Raw genomic sequence first — 24438 nt, forward strand, 5'->3', positions numbered from 1 at the left:
TTACCATGGAGGTTCACGCTCTTGGGTAGCCGCATTTATTTCAGAAGGCTTCTTTTAAATGACCACTAGAGGGCAATGATGATCCAGCCTTGCTTCCTTGTGCACGCCTAGTCTCCCCTTTTTCGAACGATTCGTAGAATTCAGCATTATTCTACACGCTGCCCTTGACAAGGATTCGTGAGTTTAAGGTCACACAGGACATGCATTCATTTCAACTTACAATAATTAATACAATACCAAAAAATGGGTTTTAATGCAAAAACACTTTCTGAAGTGTAATCAAGCATGCCTGTATAGTGGTTTAACCCCTAAACATCTGTGCAAGGGAAAATGATTATACCTCTGCACTATTGTATGGTACAATTAAAATTAAATTTTTTCTAATGTTGTATCTTTAGAGCAGCTGTGTTCCAACGAAGAAAGCAAAACATAAATGAGAAGTTTCTGCACATTACCAAATAGCACAGTATACAAAGGGGGCGGTTTAATGGGTGGTGGGAGTTGAAGGGACTCGAGAGTCCCATCCACCCACTCCTAGGTTCCACCTCCTTGAATTAAGGATGGCGGCTGGTGGCCTGCAGGATGACGCGTCCTCTACCAGCCAAGCCCTGGTGCTGTCGAAGTGGCCTTCAGATTTAAGCTGTGCAGGTCACCTCCATTTTTGTTGGCGCATCCTGCACACCATGGCTGTCCTGCACAGGATAACATTCAAATATTCCTGGCATGCTGGAATAAAACTCCTGGCATGCCAGGGAAATTTATGGTGTGCCTACAGGTAATGTACCCTTTGATGGTGCATTTTCCTCACCTGCATTTGGTGTTGCCATTGAAAGTGCAGCAGGGCTATGGTGGACCTGCTGTCACTGAGGAACTCATTGCACATACAAAGAGGTAAATTGTTAAACTTTGTCCAAAAATAGTACTTTCTGCTGGAAGGGTACCGTTCAAGTGTAACACCGAAGCATGGCATCATGCACACACCCTTGCACTAAGGTGCAAGGGTGTGTGCATTAGAGCAAGGCATCTTCAGGTACACCAGCACTAGAGGAAACCGCACCAGCACCATATCTCGCATACTGTGCTCTCGTGGTCTCACTTTTTCATGCATCTCGGCGCAGCATTTTGGTTTTTGCACATCATAAAAACTTAGTTAAACTGCTGCTTCATTTCTCCAGCCCAAGCACTCTTAACATATGATGCCTACAGTGTGCATGACGTGACACGTACACCCGTGGTGCTCTTTGTCTTGGGTAACATTTACTTGTGTAACTAATTATCTCTGTATATGTTTGTGATGTAAAGAGCTCCTACAGTCTGAACTGGGATGAGTAGCGCTATAAATAAATAAACGTGGGAGAGGGGCTAATGAAAGACTATGGGCACCATTTGAAGGTGGTACTGGGGGAATCTGTGAAAAAGGAGGTAATTGGGCGCAGTGTCAGCAAAGGATGGCACACCGGACGCCATTAATGCTGAAGCCATCCCTGCCACATCCCACTCTGATAAGGTTACACCTGCAGCCTTCATTGATTAGCCTTCATCTTTTCAGTAGTTTACACAAATCTTTTACTAAACAGTAATTACATGTTTGACATAAGTACACTGAATAATTGATAGGCCATTGGCAGCACTTGTGCTTCATGGTAGGTTCTGTGGGAGGCAAGTGGTAATGCGAATATTAACAGATGTATTTCTTTAGAGAATGACAATAATAAATGTACCTTAGTCATAATATGGTTAAAGATGACATATTATAATGAATGCGAGCAGGGCTGTCATGCAATAAAGGCAGAAGGTATGATAGCAAGTGAAGAAGGAAGTGGGGGAGCTCCGACCTAAGCAAGAGCTGCGAGGTGCTGGCGAAGAGTCCGCGTCTAGGGAGGAGAGTGTTAGACTACCACCAGCGGCCAGCAGCACCGGACTTCTTTTTCTGAGAGCAAAACTTCCTTTTTGCTAAGTCAAAAAAAATGGACGCCTTATCAATCCCCAAGACAGTGGGTCCAGGCTTACAGGCGCTTACACCCTTATACTGTGAGAATGACTGAGAGCGGGTCCTGTTTACATATACATCTGTCTGGGCATTTTATGGAGTGGTCTTTTACTTTGAGGTTTCAAGGCGCTAAGAAACCTAGCAGGTTTTTTTTTACATCTGAGGCAGTCTGCCTCCATGTGAATGGTTACTGGCAGTCTGTCCCATCGGTTTAGAGCAAGCTCTGAGAAGCATTGTCTTCAGTGCCACTGATGCCGCAGATAAGGGGTTCGGAGGACACTTAAATGTGCAGAACCTCAGGCACATGTGGGCAGAGATTATATATACACTGTTCAGTATTTGAGTACGTGCATGTATACTCTATATAATGATGATGGAAAATAGAAAAAAAGAAAGTTTATACAAAAAAAGGCACGTGTGGGCAGATGTAGGTTCGGTTTATTTAAGAACTGGAGACCAGATTTGTTCATTCTTCAGGGCGCCTTTAAGGGAGTGCTCTGTTTGCATTGTCAGATGTGCATGCCCTCACAACCAGGCTGGCAGCTGGAACCAGCCGAAACCTACTCCGAGGATAGGACGGGAGCCGTAGGGCACACAGAGCGAAGTCAGCTGAAGTCCAGTACTCCATGAGAGAGGATCATGTGCTTTGTAATGTCCTGAGCAGATGAAAGCATGATAGAGACACAGACTTAATGTAATCTGAGTACCGAAGATTTGCATTAGTCTTGAAATCCAGATTTTTGTATTGAGGACCAGTGTGGGGCAAAGCCCCATTGACTCTCACTGCCACCGGGCACCAGAAATCGTGTTTTCATTTCAGTACAGTTTCAGGCTATGATTGCCCATCTTGTTCTGGCGTCCAAAATAACTTGTGCGGACCTCTGCAAATTAGGAAGCTAGGCTACCATACCCAAGATAAGGGTATAAGGGTTTATCTAATTATACCTATTCCCTTGTCTGTCGACTACTAAATGCATTACTTTTATGGTTGTCCTGCATACTAAATCAGTGCTGGAGACAGTACCATATCAAAACTCTAATATGTTACATGACATTTGTCTTTTACGTTTTCTCAGGAGCCGAGATGTAGGGTACCATCGCGTTCTGGTCCACTATTACCCTCCGGACAGCAGGGAGATCGCAGTGAAGGCCAACAGCCTGGTTTACGTCTTACACAAAGCAGATGGCATGGCTACTGTCATCCACGATGGGCAGCAGGTAAGCTAGCCAGATGGCCCTTCCACCAAAGAAATGGCTCACTATGCCAGCTTCCTAGGAATACCCTTGGTAGGGCCTTTGGCTTCTGCAGCAGTCTCTGAGGTATGAGAGCCCTGCCTGAGATACATGGGGCTCTCTGCTTGTGCTGTGTGCTGGAATCTTTCCACGTACCCTTGTCATACTTTACTTCGTCTGCCTGATGAGTACTGTCCCTGCTTGAGCTCCTAATGTTGCACATAACAACTTCTTGCTCAGGGCCAATTCGATCCTCTGATATTGAATCCTGGCGCTGCTTTCACTCGGTATGAATTGGGATAGATGTGTGAGATAGGGAAAGGGCATTTGTAAGTTCTTACTCTTTTAGCAAATCAAGCCCTTGCTCTTTTTTTGGTAGTTTCCTGAGATAGGAGTTGTGTCTAAGTATTCCATAAACATTGTGTTACTGTGCAAAGATACTGTCAGTTTAAAAACTCTGGAGCAATCCTAATCTCCTTCTATGCTTTCCTCCCACAGAAGTTAATCTTGCCAACATCTCTTTTGGAGCCGGTCTCTATCCCCAAACCTGAGCGTCAGGTAAGCTCACCACAGTTCGTCTGTGAGTTGAAAGTGGAATATACACGTACCGTAATACAAACATATTGATGTGGAAAAGAAATAACTATATTTTAAAAGGACCAGTAATGACCATCACAATGGTACACCAAATTCATGCTTGTTTTAATTTGCTTTCAACCTTGAGTGTGTTACGGTTCCAGTGGTCACCATAACTGCAATTAGTCACTTTAATAGGATTTTAGAGTCTTATTTAGAGTCTAATTAGAGTTTGGCAGACGGGATGCTCCATCACAAATGTAACAGATGTCATGCTGTATTATAAGTGCCATAGGGTACAATGAACTTAGTATATGGCAGATTGCACATCCGCCACATTTTCACAGTGTATTTCAGCCCTCAAACTCCACTATACTCTTAGGGGCATATGTACTGGGATTGTGGTGCAGGACCGTGCAGCAAATGACCTTGATGCTCTGCCCTGCTTCACAGGGAAAGGGCAGGAATGCACCGTATTTATCCATTGTGGCGCATTCCTACCTTTTCCCACTGCACTGGTGCCGTTTCGGCAGCCTAGCACCAACGCAGGGAACCTTGCATGGTGCAAGGGTGCCTTTGTTGTAGGTAGGATTCTTTTTGAGCAGGAAAGGGCACCTTCCTGCACAAAAATAATCTATAGAGGCGTTTTCCACATAGAAAGAGGAAAAATGAGGCAAAATAAGCATATTTCTCCTCGTTACGCCTCTCCTGGGGAGGCGTATCTTTTTCAGGCATTCCCAGATTAACCACGTTTGGAAAATCTGGGAATGCATCAAAACCATTGGATTTGCATGGGAACACCCACTGCAGCGCCCTTGGAATGCCTCCCTTGCGCAGAGTAATACAATGCCGAGATTTGGGCTGCGTTGCATGACTCCATATTTTTGAAGCCATTCAAAGACACTCAAAGCGGCTCTGCATGACTTAATAAATATGACTTAATGGGTTGTGTCGTGCAGGTACCACGTTGCCCCTTAGTTCTAAGGCTAATTTTCCTTAATTCAATATGTCAGTGAACTGGAACGTGTTGTAATGGGAAATATAGTGCCCCTATAAAAATGTAATTAAAATAATATCTATAGTTATAAATTCCACGAACTTTTAAATGAAATCATTGATTGCCTCTTGTTGCAAGGCCCTGCCATTTCAGTGTGTAAATCAGATGCTGTGTGGCACGTGAGGCATGGGGTGATTCCTGTTGTGCTGTGTGATTGTTATATTCCTTGCATACCCCCACACAAAGAGCAGACATATTAGAGTACCATGAAAACAAAAAGGAATTGAGTTTGGACTTCATAAACCATGGGTACAAGCAAAGACTTGTGAATAACTAAATCCAAAGAGCAATCTGGGTCCTTCGGATCAAGCTCTTAGAATACAAAGAAAGAAAAACAAGATAGGGCCCCACTGGTTGTCACGTACATCCCACACGATTGGTAAGTAATTCAAATCCTCCTACAACAAGATCAACAATTCCTGGAGGACTTTCAAGTTATGTTCCTTCTTGCACCATAGATTTAGAAACATGGGCAACAGAGCTTTCCACTAGTGACAGGAAAGATAATAACAAAGTGAATTTAGTTAGAAACATGATTGTCGGATGCATAGGGTCCGATTCACAAACTGCATTTTGTAGTGCATAAAGTCGTGCTGCAGAGATACTACTTAGTAACTACAAAATACAATTCACAAACCCACTAGTGGAAATCTCCACCTATTCTGTTTGGTGATCGACACATCATATTCCAGCCCAGTGAGTGATGGCATTTTCACCTGATCACATGTGCACATTCGCCTAAAAAGAAATATACTTCTGTGCCACATCTCGAGGGCCAATACTTTACTTTGACAGCGCCTTTTCCATTCTTTATCATTTTTTCATTTTCTTTTAATCATTGTTGTGTATTTAGATTAGGGATTCAAGTTACAGTAATTCAACTTTAATGGTACCTTATATTTTCACCTCTATGAATCATATTTTGCACGGAATTGCGCTAAAGCTAAAACGGATTGCAGTGCATGGTCTAGGTGCACGTGCCTGTTAGGAAGCACAGGTACTGTTCAATTAAAATTATGTGTAATGGTTAATTCAAAACATTTTTTTTATATTTGTTTGAAGCACTTTGCTGCCGTGTTTAAGAGGCAGCATGTAATCTTTTTTCTTCTTCTTTATTGTTGTGGCATGTTTTTGCAGAACAAAATAACCATTTACCAGCCTGCTAAAGGTCGGACGTGTTGGCTTTACCATTGCTTGTTTTAAACAATCTGAATGATACATTTAATTACACTATCCTCTCTAAACTACGAAGGTTTTGAAGTCGGTGTGCATTGTGCAATGAAGGGTTTTTAAACCTGTCCATGGAGGTAATTATTGTCATTTCCCTCCTACCATACCTAAAGCAGTGGGCCTTACCCCTGTAAGCCCCCCTTGATGAAGGGTGGATCTTGGTTTCCCACCTGGGTTGCCCTAGGCCGAGGTATATTTCTCTCTTCTATCCCTCCCATGAGTGGGTAATTGTTTGCCACCCCCCACCTAATGTAGGGTATTTGTGCACAACAACCTTACCCAAGGGCCAGAGGACCTTGAAAAAGGGAAAGAGTAAACCTCCACCATAATACCATGTTGATCATTGGAAGGGAAGGTGTATTTATTTCACCTTGCTCAAGGGTGGACAGTTTTTTTCTTACTTCTCCACCATGCCCAAGGGTGGAAGCACATTGAACCCTTACCACTCCAAAGTGTAAGTGGATTTTGTGTGCACGAGGTTAGGGGTAGTATGCCTTTCTCACTGCCTTGTCTAAGGATGAGGGTGTATTTGTGTGGGCATGTTCCTAAACCCGTATGACCAATCATCTTGCCCGTTGCAGGGAGTTTTGTTTCCCCTTCTGTCCCAAGACTGCTGTTTTTATTTGCCTCTCCTCCCAAGGGCGAGGCTATGTTGTGGCCTTCAATCCCACCCTAGGTGCTGAGTTGCATACAGTAATATCACCTGCACATCTGGCAAAGCAAGCAGTGGGACAGGAGGAGTCATTATTTGATAGTATCTGTTGGTTTGTTGGCATTTGATTGTGTGTATTCAGATAGTTTGTACTGTATTTAGATTCAAAATGGTTTGTGTGCATTAGTGTAAAAGTAAAGTGAGTTTGTTCTAATAACATATTTGTGGTGTTTTATGTGTATGGGTGAGTGTACTAAAGGGCGTTCAGTTTTTTCCCTTGATTGTGAATGGTGAGATCAATTGTCTTTTGCTCAGCCAAAGTATAGTGCTTAGCATTATAAGCCAGGGCAGTTATATATGATGTTGTAATGGGCATTTGAAGTGTGTTATGTTTATGATACGATTACCTGAATGTTTCCAAGGTGAATGTTGGTGTGGTGCATGACAATGCGATTGATTTGGCTGTGCTTTGCCAGCTTCATGACTTTGGTGTAATGATGTTTTCAAGATGATGAGGTGGTTCTTTCTAGGTTTTGCTGTTTCAGTATGCCCATTTGCAGGTGAGATTGGAACAATTGAACACATTCTGGCAGCTAGGGGACTTGTTGCTGCACCACCTGAAGTAATCACTGGGTTCCAAGCCAACATTGCCGACCTGTAAGGACCAGCTACATATGGTCAAACATTACCGACATTTAAACATAGTAAAGAGGCAACAAAAACAGAGTATGCAAGGAGAAAGTTGCACCAAAAACAAGAATAGTAGGTCCTCTGTGTTTGTCTATTAATGGTGTTCTTCATAACTATATACAAAGAAATGCAGCCAACGCGTTTCACTTTATCGCAGACTTCCTCAGGGCAGAATTAAATAGAGAAAACTTATGAAACCAATTTAAGCAACAGCGTTTAATAGAACGACCAAGCATCCGGAGTACACTTGGATGAAGTAGACTTGCTTGCGTCATAGTATGAGTATTAGCTAACCTATGGTAACAGCTGTCCAAGCTGTGTTTGCCAAGGATACCATCTGCCGAACACGGCTTGGATGCCTGTTTTCGTGACTCTACACATTTGACTCTGACCCTACCATACGTCAGGTAAAGTCATGCATTGACGCAAGCAAATCTACTTCCTCTAAGTGCACTCCAGATGCTTGGTTGCCTTATCCGACACTGTTGGCCAACTTGGTTCCATACGTTTTCTTTATTTAATTCTGAGGAAGCCTGCGATAAAGGCAAATGTGTTGGACTGTCCAGGGCCCACTCTAGGGGTGACTTATACATATTAAAAAGTAAGGTTTGGGCCTGGAAAATGGTTTAGTTTGATTAATTTGTTTAATAAAAAAGAATGCTCTCTCACCATGGGAGTCCTGTCTCTTGGCAATGGGGGCATTTAGCAGTTTTCACTCCCCCTTACTGCCACTGTTTTCCTGGTGGTGATGGGGGGTGAAAACTAACCTCTCATTATGCCCATCTAAATCTCGTGGGCGGAATGAGAGGCCTGTCGCACCATGATTAAACCTATGGTCCGTCTGCATATACATTTGGCGGGTGGACCAAATTTCTGCCAGTATAGATGCCCCTTCGCTATTGCAACAAAGTATCTACATTGCCCAGTTATACATCAGGCCATTAGTCTACGTGTGTAGCTCGACATCATGGCAAATAAGATGAGAACTGCAAATATGCCTGCTCCACGCTCTTCCATCTTGCCTTGACCCCTGAAGATGTTGTAAATAGTGTAAGGGTATTGTCTGTAAGAATATAAGGATATATATACAGTTCAAGTTATCAATCTTGTATTGTTTTCAATTCTGTAACACAAAGCCTCTGTATTAAATGACTGTAAAGTGTTAGAATAATTCAAATAAAAAATACACACTTGAAAAGGTACACTTCTTATGTCTGTAGATTTCTGATCTTGATTTAAGTATAGGATTACATCTCTTAAAGGGGGATTTTTAACTAGAGTCTTTCAAACGAGGGTAGTGAGAGTATTACAGATAGACGTGTAGTCCTCATCAACCCCCATGCATTTCATTGGCTACCATCAAGTGTTATTAGGGCACATGCCACAAAGAGTCATAAATGGTAATCCACTGGACTGTTGACTGTAAAATATTTTATATATCACCATGGCATATAGCTGCTATGCAGTTAAGGATAGTAAATCTATGCTTACCTGTATGCACTTACTTTCTTGATATTTTCGTCTTTGTTTTTTCCATGAGATTTTGGCCACACAATATTTTTCTCCGTGTAATTCTGTTGGAAAACTTCCATAAACACATGAAAGAATTTAAAGTAAAATAAATAGCTTTTCCTGCTTGTGAGGCATGTCTACAGTAGTCTTTGTTCCTGAAGCCTTGTATGCCAACTTTTGGTATCCACAAGGAAGGGAGCATGGGATACAAATGTGAAAATTGTTGCATTGCCAACAATGCCCAGCAGAGCTCACAATACCCAGCACAGCCTGTGAGCACTGAGCCTTAAGCTAGTCACATGGAGTGATGTAAAGTACAGGCCTGAATGGCAAGTGCATGCCTTAAGGAAAATCACAGGCTGTGCACTGGTCAAATAGCCCAGCTCAGCTCATTATATCGAACGCAGCCCTTAAGGGATCATGGTGTCCAGCACAGCCCAATAGCTCATTTCAGTGTTTGATGTCTGTAACTATTTATGATGCTAAACACAACTCATAATGCCCTGCAGTGCATGTGATGCCCAAAACTACAACTGTCAAGCAGGCTGTAGATATAACATAGTGTTTTATAACCACCACACATAATCACTCTCTCTTACAAAGTTCTCTTGAACTGTCTAAATTTATTCGTTCGAGTGGGTGCTTGAGTGGTTGAGATGAGCTACAAAATGAGTGTTGGTCTGGTAGAAGAGCGGAAGTAGAAAGGAATGCAGAAAGCAGACAGCAGTTCCTTCACAGTTACTGCCTCCTTCCTTCATTGGTTCTTGCTAACTGGCTGTATTCTTTTAGTTACTGTGCATCCAGTTCAGTACCATGGTTCCTCTTGCCATCTCACTGTTATGTTGCTTCCGCTCTAGAACAAGAACAATGGTATTCCGATGCCTCCCCTTAAGCAGCCCCCAACCCGGCCACACCTAAGACTACCCATGGATGATGTTACTCTCCCTCAAAAAGGTGAGCTTGGTGTGTGGGATGAAGAATTGCTGGGAACTGCATCGGACTGGTTGAGTTCGGGAGGGTGTATGGACTAATCAACTTACATAAAATGTTTCAGGCAAACAAAGGCCTCCTCTTTTTGGAATTGTCCCCATAATTGAATGGTCATTCAAAGTTGTACTTAAATTTAGGATTAAAATAAATCTTCCATTATTTTCTGCTTTTCCAGGGGACAATTAGCTTTCAGAAAAATAGCTAGATTTCTCAACTGGCTGGTGTCTGTGGGAAGCAAGTATAGGTCAATACCATTCCCAGTGGCCCAGCCAGTCCACCTTTGACCTCACATCCCAATTGTGAAGCAAATGATTCATAAACAAACGAGTTGTCCCTGTTTAAAGGCTTTAAGTAAACACTGGGTTCATCATGCACTCCTCTCTTTGCTTCATAGAGACTCTTCCCAGGGACATAATGATGTCTGACCCAAGCTCCACTGAAGATTCAGGAACTATTTTCAAGGTGAGCACTTGAATGCCAAAATTGATCATTTATTAACCAAGGGCAGAGGTAAGTTAAGCATGAACACAAGCCAAAAAGCTGTAGTCAGTTGTTTTAAGGGTTCATAGCTGAACTGTTGCCCACTTATTCTTTTGTTCATAACAGTTATGCAAGTCTGATTAATCAGTGTATTACCAGTCTTCCCTGTGCTCCCAGGAGATCCAATGTGATGCAACACTCAACACCACCAGCTGCTTTTGACTTTTTATTTTACAGAAATGTCTTTTTCTTTGTTTAAGCCATTTCATTGATTTTACGGTGCAAAATTAAATATAGCAATCATCGCAATTAATTAGGGAATGATGAGCAAGTGATAATCTAAAAGAAGAAATAATCCCAGTGAAATGAAAGAAAAAAAGGAATAGAAAAGAAGTAAAATAAAAAAAAAAGTCAGTCATTCTTCAACATAACTTAAAGTGAAACATATTCGAAAGATCAGGTGAAATGCCAAATACCAAATTATACCTGTCACGATGCGCTCCCTGTGTTCTCGTGTCCACCACCAGGGGGCTGAACTGTGGGACTCTCCAGTGTTCTAATATGCTTCCTGACACTCCCCTGCATGTATATCTTGACTTCCAGCCATTTGGACACTATTTGGGAGTTGCCATCCATTCCCAATCCATGCCGGGTTTGTGAAAGCCAGCCTGCTTAGACTTAAAGCCAGCCTACTCATGCCTGAAACTCCATTACCCAGAATTCCCTGCTCACTGCTTTGTCTCCACCCCTGCAGGCCAAGGATGGGTGGAGGAATTCAGCTCACCTGTGGCTGGCTGCTGCTAGCCTGCTCACACCAGCTGCATGTTGTTACTGTGAGCTCTTTTAAGCCCCAGCTCCATTCAGGCAAAGGTTGACCATTGTAGCTGTTTACCGGTGAGACCAATCCTTGTTTCCAGAGTTTCCTGAGCTTTTGCTATTCTTGTTTCCAGTGTTTCCTGAGCTTTAATTATGCCTTGTTCCTCCTGACCTGCTGCTGTTTTCCCTGTTCCTGAATTAGCACTGACTGCAGTGCTACCCTGACCCCATAGCCTTAATTTTTCCTTGTTCCTGAACTGCAGCAGTTTCCCTTCTCCTGAATTAGCACTGCTTGCAGTGCTACCTTGTTTCCTGAGTTCCTGAGCTATAGTTGTTCTTTGTTCCTGGGCTTAGCTATTTCTTGTTCCTGATTTGCACTGCTTGCAGGGCTCTCTTGGCTCCTTGTTTCCTGAGCTGTAGCTATGTCCTGTTTCTTTGAACCAGTATTTCCTGCAGTGCTACCTTGACTCCTGAGCTCTAATAATTTCCCTGTTCCTGAACTAGCACTGCCTGCCGTGTTACCTTGACTCCTGAAGCTTTGGTAGTTCCCTGTTCTGAAACAGCATTGTCTGCAGTGCTGCCTTGACTCCTGAGCCTTACCTCACTTCTTGTTCCTGCCCCTGCACTGCCTTCTATGCTACTGTTTTGTTGATTCCTTAACCTGCACTATTCTAGTATACCCTTGTAGCCTCCCCTTCTGTATATCCGTTTCCAGTCCCTGCCTTGCTTCCCATTTCCTTGGTTCCAGTTCTAGTTTGCTGCCTTTCTATTCTGCTGTCTTACTTCTGTTACCTTGTATGTTTTCCTGCTTTCTGCCTAGTGTGCCCTGTCATTCCCTTCCTTTCCTGTTAAGCACTCCTCCTTGCTAGTTCCTTGTCTATTGTGCTTGTGTTTAGTTCTACCCCTTTGCTGTTACTGCCTTGCGCGTTCCTGTTTGATCGCCAGGATCCGTGGGCTCAGCTGACTACTTAGGTGGTGTTTCTTGTTCACTGAGTTTTGTCTTTGAGTTACATTTATAACATCACTATAGGTATAAGCTCCACAGACCCTGCCTTTGCATGCATATCCTGCATGTGGGTATTTGCAGTCAGTATCTGTAACAGCAATTGTGGGTAAGAAACGTACTGAGCTTCAGTCTTACCATGTGGAGCTCCTGAGTGCTTTACCCCACTCCCCCTTTATTGTTAATGTTGTTATATATATGTCTTGCACGTCCATCCTGGGTGTAGTTAGTCTGAATGCTAAATTGCCTTGTGAGTGCCCTTCCTTTCTGAGTCTTACCCCTCTTGTTTACTTGTACAGGCTTCCCCTTTGGATCCCTTTTTCTCCTCTGACTCCCTGTATGATCCTGGGCAGCACTGTACTCCTCCTTTCTGTGTACGTCTTCTACCCAGTTCTCAGTCCTTGTCCAAGTCCCTGACTATGTTCGCGACATAGTCCCGGACAGTCCCTGACAATACCCTTTTCCTACAATAATCTTGATGTCTGACTGTGATACGTCTATCAAAATATATGATTTCATATATAATATTCTTTTCACAGGGGTTTGATTTATGTATGTAGTTCTCCAGTTTTTTTCCAGAAGGAATGATATTGGTTATGCAAAAAATCCATGGCCACCATGTATGAGTTGAACATTTTGAACCCTCTTTCCAGCAGCATAATATCGATTTAGATGATGTGACCAAAAGGAGGTCAAGAGGATCGAGGTCCTGTTGACTTAAGTCCAGCTCATCAGCATTGGCTCTCATACAAGACCAAAATAGTTTACATTTAAAACTTTGAAGCAAAAATCATGTTGATTATAGACAATGCATGTCAGAACTTCTTTTAGAGGGCCTTGGGGCATGTAGGTGCTACTGGGCCCAACCGTGGAGGTTGAGGCCTTTTACTGGCGCCCGGTGTACTATGGATTTCCAAGTACCTCTTCTGCACTTAACTCAGGGTTGTGTGGTCTGAGCAGTCCAAGGCTCCATTGCAGAGTAGTTGTAGATACAGATTAGTGAACACAGGCTCACAACTCAAAATGCGCGCAACTGCAGCAAAAAATCATTGTCTATCGAAATACTCACTTTTATGCAAAAAGAGAAGTATTATATTTCTGCTGTTTACCATACAAAGGTAAAATATGACATTCACAAACAGTTAGCACAATACCCTTGAGGTTGGGGCTCTAGTATTTCAATGACAATTCCCTGTCCCACTCCCTCCTCATGTTAGCAATAGTGGTTATTCCCCATTCACTTTTGGCAACATTCAGGGAATGCCCTACTAGCTGTCCATGTCTCTAGAGTACACTCTGGCTCTTAAATTCAAGTCAAAATTGTCCTTGTGCCACAGTGCTCTAGCTGTGAGTTCCCTTGCGGCTGATAGGCCCAGAACAAGTCTATCCCGCTCCGATCGTGTAAAGTCCTTGAGTGTGCCCCATCCTCGGGCACTTGCTGTGGGTCAGGTTCCGATCATGCGAGTCGGCTACATGTAGACGCAGCAGCTGTACTTGGGAGGAGCAGGCTCTCTTTCCCTCAAGGTCTCTGGCATTGATCGGAAGTTTCCTGCAGTCCTCCTCCCAATGCCGGGGTGATTTTGACACGCCGGTCCTATACCCTTACCTAGGAGACAATGCTCCTATGGCGTCCATCCTCACTTGTTCAATGGGGTCAAACTAGTTGCAGTCCTCGTTGCTTCTGGTGACCTACGGGTCAACGGTGCTCGCGGTCTATGGACTTCTAAATGATCAACACGGCACAAGTGTTCCCCGCAGCTCCTCCTGGCAAATGAGGTTGCTGCACAGCTGCCACACATCTCTGGCCATTCCCGCACTGCAGTCTGTACCGTGGCAGCCCCCCTGGATTACAGGGTTACCGCAACTTTACAGCATAGGCTTCGGCCCTTACCACACAGATGTCTTTACCATGCCGGCTCCTCCTGGCATATGGGGTCGCCACAGTGTTACTGTGCAAGGCTTCAGGTCATACTGCATGTCAGTCTTTTTCATGATTAGCTCATTCCTACACACAGGCTATGATCATATCAGTGCAGCAGCCTCTTCCTCACACTGCACGCTGGTCTTGTCAAGCAGGCAGGTGCTGGTGCTCCAGGGCAGTGGTCTTGGAGTACGTGGTTGAAGTCCCCTCTCCCAGCAGGGAGACTTGACTAGTTTTGGTCACAGGTAGAAGTCTTGCAGAGCTTTCCTTCCTCACACAGCTCTCTGGCTTCATGGTTTGACAATTTTTGGAGTCTAAACCGCCCTTTCTCATATGCCATTTCCAGACCGCAAACGTGATTTAGGGTTTGAGTCTTTAATGTTTTATGTTTGGGTTCTGCTTCTTTTGAAAGAGATCTACTTCTCTGTTCCTTCTTCTTCTTGAAAAGCAGTCTGTCACAGCAGGAGTTTCTTGGAAGCTGATAATCCCACAATGCAGGCCATGGGAGTCACTAGAGTTCAGACCTGGATGTTAGCCACAGTGATAGGTGCCTCAAAAGGTTAGCCCAGGGCTTACAGCCCGACTCTTTATGATTGTCTTATCAGCCACATCTCCTGCCTGCCTGAGATGTGTCCAGGTCTCTTCCTTATGACCTCTCACTAAATCAAGAGCACCATTTGAAGGGTACCGTTGAGGCCTTATCCTCCCCTCTCCAGTGTGGGTCCCACCCAGTTTACAGGAATGCAGCTCTCCATAAATCTGTCTGGGGGATCTCTCTAATGCTCTACCTCTACCTCCACCTCTACTCCATGTTTCACCATACAGGCCTGGTCTCCCAAAATGGAACCCAGGACACTCCATGTATTGTATCATCCAGAGGCAAACATACAGCCAGTGCTTGCATACAGCATGCACACACTGCCCTGTAGTGATTCCCTACCCTTTTCCAGCTCCCGTTGCACCAACCACTTCCCCAGAATGGTTCTTGCAGAAGTACCATGGTGCTCACTTACCTATTGCCCCATCCACATCTTACTACACCATTTGTATGTTTTTGATAACATTCAAACTTTCTTTTATATTCTCACTGGTTTTGGATTTTTTCTTGTCATAGTTCTCACTTTCCCAAGGTGGGGACTGGCAGAAAGGTGAGCACCCTGCAGTTTCTATAACTGGGCAGTAACCACTTAAAACAAGCATTTGCAATGCGATCGGTCTCGCCTTTGGGACCTTATATGTATTTAGCTTGCAGCACATTAGCCTGGGTGCTGAAACATCTACTACATGTCAGGTATGGGAACACATGGAGAGAAATATTGCCTTTCAGTGGGAAATGTTATAGTCCAAAGCTCTGGTTTTAATATAAAATCAGGGCCTTCGATGGTCATATCACTAAAAATACAAGATTTAAAAAAAATATTACTGTCTACGGGTGCTTGTGGAAGACCATTTCTATGGACTGGAATCTAGAGTATGCTAAAGTGATTCTGGTATTTTACTGACCCCTGCTTGTCATTTTCTATCAAGAAAGTTGAATAGAGGCAGTTGCCAGAAAAAATTAAAACAAAGTCGCTCAGCAGAAAGCAAATTTGGTATTTTACTGGCCTCTGCTGGTCCTTTTTTATTAAGACCGGTGAATAGAGGCAGTTGAACAGAAAAAAAGTCCCTTTGCAGAAGCTGACAAGTCCTAGGACTGATCTCCAGAGCCCACAAAGAACATACACACATAAGTAAATACTAATATATAAGTATATACTAAAGTATATACAAGAGGTCTCGAATGCTTGACCTAAAAAGTAAAGCCTTGCAAAAGTCAAGCCGTATTCTGCAGATTTTTGCCAGAGGTTCAACAGAGGTCTGAGGTAAAAGGCAGTTGGAAGGAGGTAAGACGAAACCCAATACTTTAGTCCCAGCGCACCAACCCCTGTCTGCACAGGACTTGGTGTTTTGGAGTGAACCCCAATGTCAAGCTTGCCTTTACATGAGTTTAAGTGTATTCTAGATATTTATATTTACTATGGCTTGGTTAAGAATTTTGAATTCAAATTATGTCTGGCCTTAAACCTGTTTTTATGTAGGACCTGGGACACCGAGAAGCAGCAGCATACAGCAAAGAGCCAAGGATGGAGACATGCCTTGTTCTTCAGCACTCCGCTCCCCGCCAAGAAACCGACCTCTCCAGCAGAGAGCCAAGGATGGAGACATCCCTGGCACTTCAGAGCGCCACTCAACAAGAGACACCCTCCAGTCGAGAAGTACTCCAGGAGGACAAACGTATCGCTTTTCAGAGCTCTGACAGAAAGGTTGGTCATCCTGCGATGGGGAGACTGTCTGTGTGCAATGGGAGTATCACCAAAAGACCTCGACCAAGATATTGGATTCTCGAAGCAGGAGGAGATATGATAACCAGTTAAATATCAAAATATTTGGAACCATACCATATTTATGTCTTAATTCACAACTAGGTTGTTTTATCTTGCTTGTCATAATCAACCACATTCCCATTTATGGGAGGAGAGAACAGTTGTATTAGGAAGAAGAAACAAATATATATATTTGTATATATATATATAGATTAGTACCACACCAAACTTCACCATTCAAGAAGGCGCTGACTCCGTGTATCTCAGTTCAAGATTTTTATTGCATATCAACTTCTGCTCAGACGCGTTTCGGCGGCAACCTCCGCCTTGCTCACTAACGTCTGACTAAACAAAATGACACTTATATACATGTTATTAACCAATCACATGTGTCAATATGGTCATACTTAATTGGCACTCATTAGTTTCCATGGCAATCATATGTTACACCCCATCAATTTGTATGTGTTTCATACTTCTATGGCGTTTTAGAATACATAACTTTGTTTCTAATATTGTAAAAAATAGGCACGTATTAATTATATACAAATAGTAAAGAAAAGTGCATTTCTAACATTCTGTTTCTTGTTTATCCCTTTATCACTGTTTGAATGTTCTTGGCGGGAGAAAACCTCCGTTTTCGGTGTTTGTTTACATGTTAATGGTGTCATGGTTTTACTGGCCTATCAGTTGAGGAGGTGTGTTCCCCTCCGGCCCCTGATTGGTTACCCGGATACTGTCATTTCTCAAAAGGGTTCTGCCTATTCAGACATCGGTTTGTTGGTCTGGTTGGCAGGGGCAGAGCACTTTCCCCGGTAACAGACGATCGTTCGTGATTCTAGTGAGTAATGACCTGTTTGTTCCGTTTCAGTCTGCTTGGGGTTTATTTAGCCTGTGCTACGAGGAACTTCCTATTGAACTCTTAAGCCTTCGTTCTCTGGGACCAAAACCGCTGTTTCATACGAATTGTGATCACAGCGTCTCGCATGTTTATTTAATAAAAACCAACATTTAATTTCCCGCTTAAGAGAGAAATGTTGTCGTTTTGCGCTAGTGCGCGTTAAATCTCCCTCTGAAAGTGATTCATCTCGGGAAGTGAAATGCCTGCGTGCTAGCTGTGCCATTAGGGGTGAGTTATTGCCAATTAGTCAAAAGGTAGTACCTATGACTATGTGATAAGATATGTGATAATTCTCACATATTTGCGTGTGCTGTTTAACAACGTTAAAGGTACTTGGGAAAGAGAGAGCGGACGCTGCTTCTATATATGGACGCTTAAAGCTTCATCCGCATTAAGCCCTACAGGGATTTTGGAATTGAGTAAAATTATATAACGTGATTCCAAACGACGCAATGCAAGTTTGCGATTGCCTCCCCTCAGATTTTTTGGGACACTATCCAGTACGCAATATGTCAAGCCTTTTGCATCACCACCATGTACTTCGTGGATATGTCTCGCAACAGGGTATGCTGGGTCCTTGTTGGTTATTGCCCTAAGATGTTGCAGCACTCTGACATGCACTGGGTGAATGGTTGATCCCACGTACATTTTACCACATATGCATGTTAGGAGGTATACCGCATGGTCTGTTTTACATGTATAGTGATCCCTCAGAGTGTAGGGTTGTTTGCGGAAGGGTACTGTGATGCTGACTGTGTTTTTGCCATGAATGCAGGCTTTGCATTTCATGCATTTTTTAAAACCTTTTTGGGATTGGTACCAGGCTTTTTGTTTGGGTATTTCTGGGGCATTACAAACCAATTGTTGTCGCATGGATTTTGCCTTTCTGAAAGACATTAGTGGCCTTTCACCCACTGTTTTGCCTATGGTTGCGTCATTTTTAACCAATGGCCAGTGTCTTCGAAGTATTTTACGAAGATTGGCTTGGTGACGATTATAGCCTGTGATTAGCCTGGGTGGTTGTCTGTCCGGTGTGGATGTCACAGACTCCACTTCTTTTGTGAATAATAAATCCAGGCGGGTTTTGGAATTACATTTTGTTTCTGCAGCCTTGCATGTCTCATCTGTGTACCCTCTTTTTTTCAGTCTTGTAAAGAGATTAGTTTTTGCATCAGTTAACCCCTCTTTTGTGCTGCAATTGCGAGTCATCCTAAGGCATTCTGCGTATGGGATCGACTGTATTAGTGGTGTTGGGTGGAAGCTGTTCGCATGGAGGATTGTATTGCCCGCAGTGGGCTTACGGTATGTGCGTGTTTGTATTTTCCCATTCCCTACAAACAGCTCCACATCTAAAAACTGAATGCTTTCTTTGCTGGCATTGCACGTAAATTTTAGATTTAGTGAGTTCTCATTCAACTGTTCTGTGAAGATATTGGCACTTTCCACACTCCCCTCCCACAAAATAAATATGTCGTCTATAAACCGTTTATAAACAATTACATTATTCTCCAATGTCTCCTTGTGTAGGTTCTTAAGTACCTGCTCCTCCCACCAGCCCATATGCAGATTCGCATAGCTGGGGGAGAAGCATGTACCCATGGCTGAACCCTGGATCTGTTTATAAAACAACTTATCAAAGATAAAAGTATTATTTGTGAGACACCACTCAGTCATTTCCAAAATCATTGCAGTATGCTTGTACTGGTTCATAGGTCTTTTTCCCAAAAAATGTTTTATGGCATTTAGTCCATCTTTGTGTCTAATGCTGGTATACAGCCCTTGGACATCCAATGTCAGAAATACATAATTCTCTCCAGGAGGACAAACGTATCGCTTTTCAGAGCTCTGACAGAAAGGTTGGTCATCCTGCGATGGGGAGACTGTCTGTGTGCAATGGGAGTATCACCAAAAGACCTCGACCAAGATATTGGATTCTCGAAGCAGGAGGAGATATGATAACCAGTTAAATATCAAAATATTTGGAACCATACCATATTTATGTCTTAATTCACAACTAGGTTGTTTTATCTTGCTTGTCATAATCAACCACATTCCCATTTATGGGAGGAGAGAACAGTTGTATTAGGAAGAAGAAACAAATATATATATTTGTATATATATATATAGATATAGATATAGATATGGGTGTGGGTATGTGAATCGCTGACTGAGAGAAAACGTGCTAATTAAGGAGGCAGGGACAATTCTATTGCTGTATCCGAGGCAAGTCATTTTGCAGCTAGCACGGCCTTTTATCACAGAAAGCAGATGCATTGTGGAAGGACGATCTATACTTAGTTGTTTACCAATCGCATACTCTCTGATTCGGTAAATCCGAGGAAGTAGGACCCATTAATCGCTTTTTAAAATGAACTAAACTCATTTTACGATTCAGAAAACTGTACCGAAAAAGCAAACTGTGTTTAAAAATGGTTACTGATATGGTATTTGGAAGGGGCATATTTTGAGATTCTCTTCGAAATACTGAATCAGTAACTTATGTATCAATTGTTTGCAACCGTAATTCCGGTCGCAACCATTTGAACTGAGGTAGTAGCTTTAGGGTAAGTAGGAAGTGGTCCTGGGGACCCCTACCAACACACAATTACATTTATCAAAACTGTTTTTTTTTAAAAGCAGCACTTTTTCCTTTATGGAATTCGTACTACTTAATTTTTTTTTCAGTTTTGAATGGAAAGACAGACATGGTGGTCTGTTGTCCCTTGCAGGCCACCATCCTTGTCTTTCCAGCCGGTCGGAGTGAATCACAATCTTTGTCCTGCTTAATGTCCTGCTTAATTAATATTCAATAACCAGGTCGTTCTGATCCCCCGCCCCCCAAATCATTATTTTATAAACCAACATATTAATACATAGATGGGTTCGCAAAACAATTTAGTGGCCGCAAAAACACGGCACTGAGATTGCGCCCACTTTTTGCGACCACAGTTTCAGTAAGTGTGTAACATTTGAAGGTGGTCGTTGTAGCCTGGAGAATAAGGGTCTAGGTTTATTCAGTAGTAAGCAGAAAGTGTGTCAAATAAATGACATTTGTATCCCAGAAAGGTAGGTTTGGGAAGGAGAGAGCAGGCTATTTGAGGAGGAAATAGTAGGTCTCTTTAGGTATGATGAGCCAGAGAAAGCTGATGCATTGGCCTCAGTGTGCACTTAAAGGAAAGTTGTGTCTGTGTAGAGAGTGCTTGTAAGTGCATGTGCATCAGGAAGAAAGACTGCATATTTTGGAGGGGGAGGGAGTTGATGTTTCAAGTATAGGAAGATGTTTTGGGGGAAATGGTGTTGTGGGAAGGAATGAGCAAGTGTTCTCTGTCAAGGACACAAATGTTTAGGTGGAAAAAGTGGAGAACTGGGGCAGGCATGGTAAGAGGGCATGTGTGCTTAGTCCTAAATTGTAGCTGTATTGAGGCAGCGAGGGCTGGAATATTTCAAAGAAGAGGATCTTTTATTGAGGAGGAAAGGGCAGGTGTATCAAGGATGATAGGGCTATTGGATCATTGGTCAGGTACATTGGGAGTAGATTACCTGTTGTGTCAAGATGGAGAGCACAGGTGCATAGCATAAGATAGGGCAGACTGGTGGATGTATAGAAGACAAGAGTGCCTCAAGAAGAAGACACCTGTGTATTTGGGCGAGAACAGGTTTTGAGGTGCATAAGATGTGGCATGTTGAGTGGGTAGGTGCCCAGGGGAAGCTTAGATAGGTGTACTGGGGAAAGAACAGCAGATATAATATAGCTGAGAATGCTAATATATCAAGGAGTGGAAGGCAGATTTTCGAGGCATAGCAGCTGATAGGTTGATGGGACGGTATGTGTATTGGAAAACTAAGGACAGGATCATTGAAAAAAGGACTGTAAATGTATTAATGGCCACAGTTTTAAAGAGGTTGACTATAGTGAGTGCGGTCCAGGTGTACCATGGATAAGAGAATTAGTGTATTGAGAAGCAAATTGTACAGAGAAAAAAGAACAGCTGTTTTTGAGGAGAAGACGTGATGAATGAAGAAATGTAGTCTTGTTTACTGAGGAGAAGGCAGGCACGGCCGTCAGAAGGGAAGGACAGTGGGGGCATAATGCTCCAGGAATTGTGCTTAGACCTACATTGTATTGTAGGGGAGTACTACATGAAACGTGAGTTATGGTGCGGCTGATTACCATTATCTTGACTAATGCTGTTTTAATGTGTTTTTGCCTCACAGGAAGCAGAGTATTTGCATGAAGGAGCTTCATCAGATGCACAAAGTACAATAGTTTTAAATGTGCACTGCAGCTGCAGAGTTACCCTCCAAGTGACCCCAAACACAACACTACCAGACCTGCAATTTTTGCTGAAAGAGAAGTTAAGATGCCCGGCAGAGAACACGACCATGGAGCTCAGGTCGGTCCACACTACATCTTGCATCCCTCAGTTCAACTTTCACTGTTTATTTGCTCACCACTTTGCGTTTCTTCATCTTGTCTTCAGTCTCTCATTACTCTCGTTTGTCATCTGTCCTTATCTATCTCTGACTTGTTTGTTTCTTGGTTCCCCTAGTCTAGTAGTTAGTGCTTAGCCGACTATCAAATGTCAATTTTTTAGTAGTCTACCCATCATGCTACCTGGATACCTCCATGATGAGTCCTTAACCCCTTTGAGGCTCATGACGAGCTCAGCTCATCATGAAACTATAGAGTTCAAAGCCTCCCAGCACAGGAGGGGAAAAGCCATAGCAGCCAAGGTGTTAAATGAAATTTAGGAGCCACTAATATCTCCACCAATGACATTTAATTGAATGTTACTCATAGGATTTGTTAATAAATATGCCCCTTGACAAGTGCCTGCTCTCAAATATATACACCTTCTTGCTTACACCTAACATAGCACTAAGTCCCGCGTGCAGCATTGATGGGAGTCTGAACTTGAAATAGAGTTCTTCCACCCAAAGAATGGCAACACATAATCCATAGGGCCCGAGCTTCCTCCTGTATCACTGCTGGAAAGGAAAGGTTCCTCAAAATAGCACATTATTGCTACCATACCCCAGCCAGAGTCACACGGTGAAAGCCTGTTGGGGACAACACTGCTGGCACCACTGTGGACAGATTGACACTCTCACACATGTGTAATGGCAAGGCCCGAAGATACTAGCCTATTGGGACTCAATAACGCTGGACATTTACACCATCTATGGCACAGAAATTCCCAGATTTCGTAGCTATATGATATTGGATCTTCCCAACGCACTGACCTACCCCCTCAAATCATGTCGAGGGAGAGCGATCACTCGACAAAACCTGGGGCACTACTATAAAAATTTTATCCACTGAATTCACAGAACTCACTTGTCCGAGATATCTTCAGGTTCTTCGGCTCATCAAAACGCGCTCTTCCACACAGAATCATACCCACATGAGATAATCGGACTCCCCTGAAAGCACTGGTTCACATCACTGGAATAAAGATCACTCTTAGCTACCCAGTCTCTCCTCTTCTTCTCCTTTCCCCCCTCATTCTATCTTCTTCTACCCCACCTACGAATGACTAGCATCATCATGTCCTTCCCCACCAGCCAGTGGATGTAGGTGGCGGCTATTTTTAGTTTTGCAATTTAAAAATAAAAAGATTTAAACCATAAATATGCCCCACTTAGAGCCTATAGATTACAGCTGTCTTCAGCTTGACCAAGGCTGAAGTCAGCAAGCATGTACTTAAAAACTCATTTTGGCCATTTATAAGGAATGTGACTGTCTGGATCCCCATCTAGGTGGACAGTTCTACTGTTTTGCCCTAGGATGCAGTTCCTTTATTAGATAGCTTTTAGAGACCTCCACTTGTGCTAATTCAACAGAGTACATTGCATTGTTTCCTCTTATGACCAGACCCACTCGACCAAAGGCATGTGTTTCCAGGCTACACTGCTACCTTGCTCACGCGCATAAGCTTTTCACCTCCATCTAAACCCATTAAAATACGATTCCATTAGAGTAGTTTACAAAGCAAAGCTAACTTTCTGCTGGATACAATAATGCAGTCGCATGGCTGGAACCATCCAAAGTAATGGGGGTCATTTTCAGCCAGTCCGGACTGCCTAGCCAGCACCATTTTGGATGCTGTGACTTTAACCCTTTCCATGCTCATGACGAGCTCAGCTCGTCATGATGCACGGTTGAGCTGTGCTGATGACGAGCTGAGCTCGTCATGAAACAATGGAAATGGGCATCATCCAGCACCGGAGGGGAAAACACCTAGCAGCGAAGGTGTTAAGTTTCCTTTTCCCATTAAATGAACGGGTCTTTACGTACAGCCTTGCAGAGCGACCATCATTACAAGTGGCCAGGTGATAGCCATGTCACTTTGATCTCACTGGCATTTAAGACACCCTTCCTTAATAACAAGTAGGAACAAAGTGATAGAAGGGATGCTTGAATTCATCTTAGCCACTAGCAATGAATCGGGCAACATTCCATTCCATCATTTTTTACACTCTGCCACTCTAGACAGACACCAGCCAGTCTTTGCCTTTTTCCAATAGTAGCAGTCCAGCCCATACTGCTAGGGGCTCCCCACTAATGATATGCAGCAGCTTCCATACATTTTACTACATATATAAATGTCAAAGTCAGTAGAACACATGCTTTGAATCTTTTGAGAGCCTTCTACGATTTGTAGAAATGAATTCAGGAAATGTGTAATCATATCGGGTTGATACAGTTACAGGGATCCAGACAGCCAAGAGTTAACACCCGTGTCAGGAAATGAAGCTCTTGAGAAGTTGTGGGAACAGGCAGTAGATGGGACAGCAACCCTCTGGTGTAAGGTAAGGGCATTATTTCGTACATGGTAATTGTTGTTTACAACACTCTCTAGCCTATAGATATTCATTGCTTCAATACCCTGGATGCATTGTGTGATATTAATGTCCTGTTTTATGTAGGGTTTAATACCACTATTTTACTATTTGCATACACGATAAATAACGGGTGTTACTATCACCAAATTTAAATGTATCAAATTTAGAAGGGTGAAAG

At 43.1% G+C, this 24438-nt stretch overlaps 1 protein-coding gene across 1 annotated transcript in view; it reads left to right on the forward strand.

Moving 5' to 3' along the window:
- Positions 1-24438, forward strand: part of NOXA1 (NADPH oxidase activator 1) — a 91767-nt gene that overhangs the window by 61778 nt on the left and 5551 nt on the right. The window contains 7 exon segments of the mRNA XM_086921184.1: positions 3067-3208; positions 3722-3781; positions 9798-9894; positions 10325-10392; positions 16229-16453; positions 21630-21808; positions 24122-24227. Coding sequence (XP_086777310.1) covers positions 3067-3208; positions 3722-3781; positions 9798-9894; positions 10325-10392; positions 16229-16453; positions 21630-21808; positions 24122-24227 — 877 coding nt within the window.

This window comes from Lissotriton vulgaris, chromosome 5 (genome assembly GCF_964263255.1).
Source record: "Lissotriton vulgaris chromosome 5, aLisVul1.2, whole genome shotgun sequence".
NCBI classification, from domain to species: domain Eukaryota; kingdom Metazoa; phylum Chordata; class Amphibia; order Caudata; family Salamandridae; genus Lissotriton; species Lissotriton vulgaris.